The 12224-nt window shown below is 37.2% G+C and overlaps 1 protein-coding gene across 2 annotated transcripts in view; it reads right to left on the reverse strand.

Annotated features, from left to right (window-relative positions):
- The window catches only part of PCNX1 (pecanex 1), a 137258-nt gene that overhangs the window by 11992 nt on the left and 113042 nt on the right, over window positions 1–12224 (reverse strand). For both annotated transcript variants that reach the window (XM_087819432.1, XM_087819429.1), the window contains 4 exons: window positions 9195–9448; window positions 7224–7454; window positions 4647–4747; window positions 3744–3894 (listed from right to left, as the gene is read on the reverse strand). In XM_087819432.1, the coding sequence (XP_087675558.1) occupies window positions 3744–3894; window positions 4647–4747; window positions 7224–7454; window positions 9195–9448 (737 nt within the window). The remainder of the gene's footprint in view (window positions 1–3743; window positions 3895–4646; window positions 4748–7223; window positions 7455–9194; window positions 9449–12224) is intronic.

Below are 12224 nucleotides of genomic sequence, written 5' to 3' on the forward strand. Positions count from 1 at the left end.
CACACACACAGTGAATACATTTATCATCCACGAAGGTGAACCCTCAGACTTGGACGTGCATCCTTGGGGGTACTGCCCTCCCTTCAGATGTGTGAGCACACACTCCTCCCATCAGCCGGCTTGAGTACAAATGAGTTACTTTACCTGGATATAAAAATGTATCAACTTCTCAATTATACATGTGAAGGCAGCCAATGTAGTATTTCTGTTTCCTTTATAACACACCATTTCAGAAATTCAGATTTGTGTTATGGTTTTTTGGGTACATGTCCTGTATCTTCTGTTAATTTATATAGGTTTCTAAATGGAGACACATTTCATATACTCCTTTGTTTCATCCATGCTACCTGCCACAGAATCTTGCACATGGTAGCTATTAAATACGTACTTATCAAATGAATGAGTAGTTATTAAGACCAAGAGGTTGTTCAGGGAAGACTCTCCTAGCTTCTCTAAGACTAGGACCCTTAATCTATCCTCAAAGCTCACAGCTTTGAGCCATATCTCAACTAGATGAGAGGCAGGATAAAATGGTATTATCAGAATCATTCTAGAGATGTGGCTTTATATGAAAAGTGCCCACTTAATAAGAAACACAATTTTAGAGACTTTTTATGTAGTTTTAGTCTTCCTTAACTGATAACAGAAAAAAATATATAAAGATATGAAAAGCCAACTTCAATGAGGAAAACAAAGAAAATACATAAAAACTGGAAATATTTGTTTAGCTAAAATTTAGAGGATATGGTTGGATTGAGGAATTTACAAAAGTAGTATAACAGTAGTTATACTTTTATATTTTAAGCTCTTTGGGAACAGAATAATTTTTTAAAGTAGAGTTTGAGGTATAATTTACATACAATAAATGCACCCACTCTAAGAGTAGTTAGATGCACTTTGACAAATATGTACACACCCATGTAACCACTGCTACAGTCTAGAAACAGAACATTTCCATCACCCCAAAAAGTTCCTTCCCACAGTTTGGCATTCAACCTCCATATCCCAAGCAACCACTGATCTGCTTTCTGCCTCTACAGATTAATTTCACCTGTTTTAAATTTTATATAAATAAAACCATACAATATATACTCGTTGTACGTCTGACTTCCTGTGCTCTGCATAGTGTTTGCGAGTCACTCATATTGTGGTGTCTAACAGTGTTAAGTGATATTTATTCTATCATGTGGCTACACCATGGTTCGTATGGTCACCCACTGGTGGGCATCTGAGTTGTTTCCAGTTCTGGGCTATTATGAGTAAAACTGCTGTGCACACTAGGGTCTAAGGCTTTGTGTGGACATCCACTTTCATTCTCTTGGGTAAATATTTGGCAGTGAAATTGCTGGGTCATATGGCAAGTATGTACTAATCCTTTCTTCTAACATATAAGGACACTGTTCACTTCTGTGGGTTTTCATGAGTATACAAGATAAACTTTGGAGAGGACCAGTACTGATTTACACATTTATCTTTTCTTGGCCTGAGAGTCCCTCATGGGCAATCCAACGTCTGGCTCAAAGGAGTGGTGTTACTTCACAGGTCAATCTCTACCTTCCTCGAAGGAGTATTAGAATCACAAAACTTATCCAGGCTGCATCTGCGTTCTCTATCTCCTCCCCTCCCAGTCCTCCACGGCTCCAGGGCTCCCGGTTCCACCTCCTTACCCTCCCTGTTTGTCAGGGCTGTTGTCAGTCAGGCTGATGGTGACAGGGTGCTATACCCAAGTGTGCTGGGCCTGACTATAAGGTAGAGAAGCGCTGTCACAGGCAATACCGCAGCCAAAGGAACATGGAAGGAAATGGACCTGGCAACAGGCAAGAGCACTTCTATAGCAAGATTAGGGGCAGCAACCAACATACCGGAGGCTTTGGACCCTGTGCCTCCGTTTCTTCTCTGCCAGACTGAGATGACACATCTATCATAATGCAGAATTAACTGATGATGTATGTCAGGAACTGTTAGCTAATTATGCTATGTAGAAGAGTTGATATCCTACATAGAGATATTTAACTGGTACCTTTTAAGAAACCTGATTTTAAAACATTTTAGGGAGCATCTGAAATCTTGTATCCCGGTATTGTCGTCAGTTTGGCTCAAATAAAATCTTACCAAAATTCCTTATAGGCTTAAACATTTCTTAGGACAAAACAAGACAAAAGGAGAGATACTAGTCAGACAAAAACAAAATAAAACCCCCCAAAAAACAACAACACATTTTAATCTGTAGTGATTACCTTGTTCTTTTAAATACACTGAATTTTGTCTCAAAACTCTAAAGCTAGTTTGAATATGGACAATTCTATTTGATCCCAAACATATACTTTTCCCATCATCTTCAAAGTAGTTTTCCAGTAGTAGAGATTTTCAAGTAATATATCCCGTATTAGAAATGCTCCCAAATAATATGGGACATTAAGTTCCTTCCAGCACTTTAGGTCACAGTCAAATCGCTTGAAGAGTAATTCACCTTTTATTTGGGAAAAAAAGATTCAACCAGATGTGAGCACAGCAGATGCACTTTAATGCGTCTTACACCATGTGGTCTCTATCATCAGATCTGATGACTACTGTCAAGTGGAATGAACAGAGCAGCAAGTGCTAGTACATCAAGTGTCATTTCGTTATAATGCTGATGAGGAAAAAACACAAAAAATGGTTCCTGGCCACGGCCACTGCTGGGGGTTTGCATGTTCTCCCCATGTCCACGCGGGTTTTCTCCGGGTGCTCTGGTTTCCTCTCACTTCCAAAAGCTGTGCCCGTGAGGTGAATGGGTGTATCTACATTGTCTCTGAGTGGGAGTGGGAGTGGGTGTGGGTGTGGGTGGGCACTGCGATTTAATGGCATCCTGTCCAGGACGGGTGCCTGCCTTGCCCCCCAAGCTCCTTGGAGAGGCTCCAGCCACCTGCGACCCTGAACTGGAATAATCAGGTAGGAAAATAACTATCTTACTTGTTTTTATTCATCCTTCTTAAGTGTATGTATAGTTCACATTTACTTCAATGTTTAATATTAGAAGCGTTTTGGATCTTTATTTAGAAGTTTGGGGATGTTTCTGTGGCTAGAAATATGCTGTAGGAACTTCACAGTTGTTTATATCAATTAGCCTGTGGGAAAACTGGTTTTGTCATATGTCGTTTTGCTTAAAGCTGCAGTTTCCAAGAACCTACTGACAAATTAAGTGAGGCCTTATTGCACTTAATTTCAAAATATATACTTAAAATGATCCAGGGCAAAATGATCCAGGGCATTTTGGGGAATCATTTTAATTTTTTTACCCCACTAGGGTTAAACTAGGGCTAAATCTGTCCTAACCATCTATATTATTCTACGCAACATGTTACATGAAACTCACAGTTCAGTAACAGTGGCACTCAGGAGACTCCTGAGATGTCACTACCTGCACTGAGTCATCAAACATTCACTCATGGGAGAGGCATGAGTTACAATCACATGAGGTCAGAGCAAGTGCCACAGGGGCCAAAGGCTTCCGGTTTGTTTCTCAGCACTTACGTTTTTTTCCTCAAGCTCACGCCCAGGTCAGTCACCCTCTAACATTAATATTCAGGTTTACTGATAGAAATGCAAGTTCAGGATTCTAAAATGTAGCATCTTGCCAAGAATCATGTTTTTCTTTGTTTCAAATCAGAGTATTTCTCAAAAGGTTCCAAAGAAACATAGCTTGGAAGTCGAATGAAGTGCCATTAAACAGCAGCAATGGGGTAGTAACTTCCTCTTCTTACCTGATGAAGCTTAATGGACATACGGATTCCAGGGACTACAACTTTTCTTAGTAGCTCCATGTCAGCAAAGATCCATTCGTCTCGAATTGAAGAAATTCGGAAATCTCCCTTAAACAGGGCATGCAATCCATAGAGGAATGACTCCAAATTACTGTTAAGATTGGAGATAAAAGTTCACATATTTTGACAGAGGTCCTCTGTTACACTGATTCTTACATCTGGTTGTGCACTGCAATCATGTGGGATTGTTTTAAAAATACAGATTTCAAGAACTAATGTCAGCACCCCTAAGTCAGAATTACAAGGTAGGGCCTTTTGGCCTGGGATCCCTTTTTATGAAGCACTACAATAGTGAGTCCATGAAAATACACAAAGGCAAAGAGTATGTAAGTTAAAAGAAATTAGGAGGGCTTAAGGGAAAAGACGTAATAATCACAGAAGAAATTTAAAATATATGGTACTTCTTAATTACGTTAAGAAATTCAATTTACATTTAGAGTTCCAAAACCTAATGTACAACTACATTAAAAGTATAAATAAATGCTCTGGACAAAAACTGCAAGGAAGTATGGAAAAATTTTTAAAAAGGTGAATTATTAGAAAAATAGAGGTAAATTGAGAGGAGACCAATCAAATGTTACGGGGTGATTATTTTTAAAATGTCTCAAATCTATTAAATTTTCACTATCAATAGTTGCCAACACATATGTGAATTTTAAAAGCCAGTTCTGTTAACCACTTAGTACAACTCAGCTTTGTTCAGCAAAAAGATCTATACAACATCTGAAGAGGCTTTTGCAATAAATTAGCATAGAATGCTTCTGTGAAAAACGATTCCAGATTTTTCAGATTTAGATCCTACAGCTTCCCACAATCTCTTCCTAAAAACAGAAATGCCCTTACCTGGACATATGGTGGGATGCAGTCCCCAAAGCTCTTCGTCCCAGAACACAGAGTCCGTAACAAAGAGTCACCAAAGAGGAATCTTTGTCCACATCCAATGGCTTAAAAAAACAAACAAACAACAACAATAAAAAACAAAGTACAGAACGAAGGAGGTCAAAAGAGACAAACACTTCCAGTTACAAATAAGTGTCACGGGGATTTAATGTAGTGACTATAGTTAGTGATACTGTGTTGCACATTTGAAAGTCGTTAAGAGAGTAGATCTTAAAAGTTCTCATCACAAGGAGAAAAAAATTTGTAACTATGTGTGGTGACAGAAGTTAACTAACTTTACTGTGGTGACCATTTTGCAATACATACAAATATCAAATCACTATGATGTACACCTGAATGTCAATTATACCTAAAAAACAAAAGAAAAACAAAACATTAATAATCAGAAAGGTATATAAGTATTTATCAAATTAGAATATATCTACTTAGTAAATCAGAGAAGTCAAGGAACTCAATTAGTTTCTACCTCCTTAAATAAAAGTTTTAATGAAAAGAAACAATAACAAAATACTAAATGAAGTATTATTGTATATGAGGAGGTTCTTTGGAATCTTTAAATAAAATCTAATACTTTATAATACTAGGACATACTAAAAAAAGAACCAGGTGTAAAGTACTTTGAGATGTTTCGCTAAGATCCTAATACCCTATAGAAGAACTTCTGTTGTTACATAGTTACGAAAATTTTTTCCTCGTGATGAAAACCTTAAGATCTACTCTCCTAACAACTCAGGAGAGTCTGCCTCAGTAATGGGGAAAAATCAGCTCCAGACTAAAGGCTGGTCCCTCCTAAGGAAGCATAAAAGCAAGCCCTGAAAGGATCAAACTGTCCCCAAGGAATTTGTATCACCGAGCAAAGGTCAAGATTATTTATGGGAACACAAAAATATCCAGCACCCATATCAAGACAAAATTCCTAAAGTCTAGCATCCAATCAAAAATTGTCAGGCATGTACAGTAGCAGGAAAATATGACCCAGAGAAGAAGAATCAGTTAATCACTCACTCAATCAAAACTGACCCAGAATTGACACAGATGTCAGGATTAGTCAGTAAGGACATTGAAAAAGTTATTACAACTGTTCAAAAAGAGAGGAATGACATCATGCTAAGCAGAGACACAAAAGACTTATATGAAACACAAGTTAAACCTGAAGAGATACAAAAAGTGCAGTGTCTGAGATAAAAATATACTGGATGGGATTAATAGCATATTAAGCAATGAAGAAAAAAAATAAATGATCTGAAAATATAGCAATAGAAACTATGCAAAATTAAACATAGAAAAAAAAGAGACTGAAAAAAGCATCAATGAGCTGTAGGACATCAGGCAGCCTAATATAAATGTAACTGAGTCCCCCCAAAAAGGGGAGAGGACAGAAAAAAATGTTTGAAAAAACAATGGCTGAAAAAGGTCCCAATCTGATGAAAACTACATACCTAAAACTAAAGCAGGTGCTACATCTAAAGACATCTGTGTGTACACCCCAGACCAAGATAAAGGTGCTAGTTGTCGAGGTGGCTCACTGTGCTCTGTGATACAGGGTAATCCTGCACCTAGAATGCTGGTGGTTCAACTACACCTGACTTTTGCTTGGAAAGCAGTAGTGGTGGTAGGAATTAGCTTTTGGAACCACAGGCGTTGGTATTGCGAGCAACACAGCCACAAGGGCCATGAGACCTAGAAGGAAAGTAGCAGATGGTGAAGTCTATAGCTCATCTTAACTTTTAGGATAAGACAAGTCATCCTGGAATATGGATTAGGAACCAGCTGGATTACAATCATCCAAGGTGATAGAGATTTTGGGTCCCTAGCCTAGACCTACAGAATTAGAATCTCTCAAGTGAGGCCCACAAATCTACATTTTTACACATTCCTAGCTCATTTTGCCCATGTTAACACCTCAAAGTCAAAAGTTGAGATGAACAATGTCCAATATGATAGCCACTAGCCCACTAGTCCTAAATTTATATCAATTAAAATTAAATAAAACTTAAAACTCAGTCATACTGGCCACATTTCAAGTGTTTAATAATAGCCACATGTGGTAGGTTAGTAACTACCACACTAGATCAGCACAGAACATTTCCATCATCACAAAAAATGCTATTCAACTGCACTGGTTTGGACTTTAAATTTGGTTTGAATTTGGGACAAAGATATTAAATTATCCTTAAGTATGGTGTGTGAGAAGGTGTGTGGGGGTGCTCCAAATGTAAGCACCTTTAAGAAGGGGCTACATGTAATCTGTAACTAAATTTGTGTATGTGTATGTGCACACACAGGGCAGAAGGCATGTTGCTCGGAGGTGAGATGATGACATGGTAGGTAAAAGAACAAGGCAGGCCTCTCTCTCTAACCTGTCTTGGCAGAGGTGGTTGGTGTGGCCCAACCACAATGAACCAGACAGGCAGAATGAAGACAGTCTGGAAACACTGACCTCATAATAACAAACAGAGATATTCTTCCCATCTTTAGAAAAACGGACTCAAAGTTATAAATGAAATAAACAAACTCTACCTTTGCTCGTCGGGAAGAGCAATACTCTATCCAGTTGAGGTAAATCACACAGAAACTCTCCCTGGATATGCCTGCTAATCGATGGTCATAGTCTTCATCGATGTTGGGGTTAAATGTCGGGTCCACGTCTACATAATTCCGGTCTGCACACAGACGAAGTCCTTCCTGCATTGTCTCATTAGCGAGCCATTCCTCTAGCTTAGAAGAGGTTGTGACATAATAAATGATGCCCTAATGAGGAAAAATTTAAAAAAAAATTCCAGCTATATCACAAATTGAATTAATGTCAATCCTCAGTAAATAAAATCCAACTATTTATACTGATAATACAACTCAAAGATATATTATTCTGGCTCAATATTATAAATATACATCTTAAGAATGCTATAATAATATACCTCAGGCCTTCCTGGATGAAAAAAAAAATTTAATTCTTTAAATATTATAACCATAAATTCAGCAAGGCAATTTCAAAAACAGTTGTAATCTATTGATTTTAGAGCTTCTGAATTTAGGATCTTTTAAGAGAGGTGAAAAGCCTTCGTTGTGGTGCATTTATTTTGAAAACCTTCTCACAGAAAGCTATTAAATCATCCTGTGATCCTCGTTCAAGTTAGAAATATATCTAATAATAAAGCAATTAAAATATATACATATTTAGAGACAGAAAATGCCACACACACAAACACAAACACATGTAAAAAATATAAAATCAATCTCTTTATCTTCCTGAGGTTATATTTAAAACCAAACATTAAATAGAAGACTCAAGGTTCACCCCAATCAGCACAAATAAGGTGGTACATATAGGTAACAACATAAGATATGAAAAATTCAGATATGGGTCATTAAAATTTAGCACACACATTTTCCTCTTGAAAATAATGGCTTTGCCTGCAAGCTCTCAAATCATAACCATGCTATACTTCTGTAAAATCTTTAGCAAAAATAAAATATATGTGCAGTAAAGAACTTACCTTGCCCAAAGAGAGGTCTGCGCTTTGCACTTGGGTCCTGGGAGGTAAGCTCTAAAAGACTTTTTGTTCACCTGGAGGCTTAGAGTTATAACCTCTAGAGGAGCTGGAGACTAAGGTTGGCCATGTGGGTGGTCAACCACGTCTAAGCGATTTCGCTCCAATAAAAACTCTCCACCGTGAGGCTCAGGTGAGCTTCCTTGATGGACAACACTGTGAATATTGTCACGCACTGTTGCCAGGAGAAACAGGCATTGTCCGTATAACTCCACTGGGAGAGGACAACTGGCAGCTCATGCCTTGGTATCTCTGGACCCTGTCCTATGTGTCTATTTCCCTTGGCTGATATTAATCTGTATCCTTCCACCTTAATAAGTCTTAACTGTGAGTATAATGGCTCTGCTGAGTTCTATGAGTCCTTGTAGCAAATTATTGAACCTGGGGGTGGTCTTGTGGACGCTAAAATTACAGTTGGTTGTCACAAGTGAAGGTGGTCTTGGCGATCTCTCAAATATTGCAATACTTATTCAGCTTGTTGAAAGCAGTGGTTAAGAGCAAGTGTTTAGGAATCAGAAAAGCCTGGATTTTATACCCCTAGCTTTACCTGCTAGTTAGAGGTCTTTGGGCAAGTAAACTTCTATTTTTCTTGTTTATTTGTAAAACAGGGATGTGACATTGCTTTAAAAGGAGAATTAGCCAAGATACATGTATGTGTATGTATACAAACATGTGTGTGTATATTCCTCAGCACAGTGCCTAGAACATATGAGCTACAAATGGTAGCTATTAATATTAATGAACAATGAATAAGTTTCAATAAAGGAAAAAACAGCGTGACCTTCATAGGTACAACTCAGCGACTATACTGGATACTAGAGAATTTAAATCACTACACAGAAGCAAAGCACAAGTAAAAAAAAAAAATTTATATATATATATGTATTTTCCAAGAAGAGTCTTCACTTACTGGAAGATCTGAGTAGGCGCACGCTCTTACCTTGACATAGTAAGTGGTGAGTACTTTCCGGAGGTCAAACACTTGAAGCATAGAAGCGGCACTGTTGTCGGTGATGCTGTAACCCTCCAGAATGTACTTGGTGACTATGACTTCCCAAGCTAGCCAGCGCTGGCTAAAGGCAGCATTAAATGACAGCACGTGAGGAACGTGGCCAGGTTCACAGCAGCAAAACCCTTCATCTTCTTCCACACCTTCAGTGATAGCCTCTACTTCCCGCTGTTGACAGTAGGTACCTAAAGAGAGAGAGAGACCACTTACAAACCAAGGGGGACAAAATCATAAAGTGGGAAAATGAATGCTTTAAAAACACAAGACATTTAGAGAGAAGACATTTCATAGCAAATGAAAGTATATGACTGATTTGCCTTAGGAGGTTCACTAACAAACTGCAGCAGGCTCCTGAGACCAGGCACACTGTGTGTTTGTCTCCCGCAGAAACACAATATGCATCAGTACATTCAAGGTCCTGAGAATCTGTAAGGAGGCTATAGTAAAGTAACCTCCTTCATTTTTACTCACCAATCCCCAAGCTTTGCACACTTGGGCTTACAATTGCATTCCTATTAATGAAGACCAAATAAGTAAAGGTATATCTCACGAAAGTTTGAGTTAATTTTGAAAAGAGTGGAATGAGAACTGAATCATCCCAGGGCACCCCATACAGACAGACACATAGAACTCAGAAGAATGTGAGCTCTGTTTACCAGTATGGTGTCCATGCTGCAAGCCAATATATTATATACATCCCGCTTATATGGCTGTATAATTTAATATTAAATTCATAATTAAAATTTTTCCGTTGCCAATTCCAATAATAATTGGGTAAGATTGCAGAACTGGCACTTGAGGTTTACCTGCTGATACAAGCTTCAATTATGTATGAAGTCTGACTATGCAGCACTAGCAAACAGTACTTTGAAGTTACGTTCTCTGCATTAGTATTACTGAAGTAAAAATACAAAATTAGATTAAATATAGACTTAGACCCACAGCAATCGAATAATAGCAAAATATCACCCATCACATTGATGTTAATTTTTATTGTTATGTGGTCTTGCTTCTATTTAATTTGTAAATTCCTTATATTACATTAGGACTATAAAGTGGTTATACTTAAAAATATAAAGGTATGTATTAAAGTAAATTATAATAAAAATAACAAGTGGGACTACACATTTTTTTCCCTTTAGAAGGAATATATACACCATCCATGTTCAAAACACACTGCTTTGAAAGAGAAAGATGCCAGGAAACCTAGCCCCGCTTTGGTGGTGGTGGTGGTGGTGTGATGAAAGATCCGCTGAACAGGTAAGCTTAACCAGACTAATGAGCTGTATGGTTCAGTAATCTAGAATCCTTAACAATTCTATTATTTTCTAGTTTAGTTATATTGGCAAATACTTCCAAAATAATGACACATAGTGGTGAAAAGAAAAACTCTGTCTTGAACTTGACAATAACAAGGATGCCTGCTGTGGTTGATGATTGCACGTGATACTGACTACTGATAGACATAAACATTTTTTCCAGAATAAGGACATATGTAATCTTATAAAGTATTTCTCAAAGCAGTAATGGAAATAAAATTGAATAAATTGTCCTCTGGCATCTTTTGAGAGAATCATATTACATTTTTTATTTCCCATGATCTATTCAAAGAAGATGAATTCTATTAATTTGCTTTTTAGTATTTAAATTAACTTCAAATGAAGGACCAATTACTAAATTGGTGAGGGGTACTTAAAAAAAGCATTACTGGTTTTTGCTTATTCTTGGCTCTGAGGATTTTTGCATCTGTAGTCATAAGTAAATTAAACTGCAATTACTTTTTTAGCTAGTTTGGTCATCTTTTGACATCAGTATTACACTGATTTTGTAAAAAGCCTTGAGAAATTTCCCTCCTTTGCCCATGGGCTAGAATAGATTAGAGAGGGCAGAAGAAACTTCCTCACCCTGGGTTTTCAAACTGCAGCATGAAGTTGGGTCTATTCCATAGGTCTTACATTTATTTCATTACTGCCTTTTATTGGTTCTACCCTCTTTGTGGGAAGGAGTCAAAGGTTTTTAAGTAAAGGATGTACACAATGAGAGCTGTATTTTGTGGTCACTCTTTCGGTGGCTTAGAGAGAAGAGAGGCGGTAAGAGGGCATCTAGAGGTTCTGACACTTACTCAAGAGACGCAGAGTAAGACCCTTGTTTAGAGTACCAGAGAAAGTTCAACAGGGTAATTGAATTAATACAGGATATTCTTATTCTACCAAACAAACCCCAAGAATATTTTCTACTCCAACTTACACTAGTAACACATTTTGCTTCAAAAATGAAGTCAACAATAAGCATAGGAATTGATATTCATAATTAAAAGAAGAGTTCTGAGACTTGGAAAGGGATTCTAGAATTCTATGAGGATCTATTACCAATGAGCTATATCGTTCTCAGTCACTTGACAGTGAATATAACTGGTAAAAATAAACTAACAAATAAATAAAACTAACAATTATGAAAATTAGATATATTAGAATTTGAGTAAAAACTGAAAGAAATCCAACAGCATAAAATTTTTTGACCTATAATGTTTGACTTGGAAAACTGTACTTGGTAGAAGTAACATTTACAAATAAAAAGTTCACATGGTAGAAGCTGTAATCAGGCAATTTTGATAGAAAAAAAAAAATGAATTGATAACTCAGATCCTGACATAAATTTACACAGAAAAGAATCTTGAGAAAATGAAATAAATATAAAGAGGTTTAACCAAGACCTATAGAAAACTGATTAAGAAACCTGTTTAGTTAAATGTCACTTAAAACTTAGCATCCACTAGAAGAGACACTATAATCAAAGGAATTAAATTTGTTTAATGGAGTTTACCAGAAAATACATCAAAATGCTCAGCAGGTCCAAATATCTGATGCCTGGAAAATATTGACACTCTTGATTAATATTTTGAGGGGTCAAAGGTAGACAGAACAGAGGCCAACATTGTGAAGGAAAGAAGTTCTGGAATAA

The sequence above is a fragment of the Miniopterus natalensis genome, chromosome 1 (genome assembly GCF_054644295.1).
Source record: "Miniopterus natalensis isolate mMinNat1 chromosome 1, mMinNat1.hap1, whole genome shotgun sequence".
NCBI classification, from domain to species: domain Eukaryota; kingdom Metazoa; phylum Chordata; class Mammalia; order Chiroptera; family Miniopteridae; genus Miniopterus; species Miniopterus natalensis.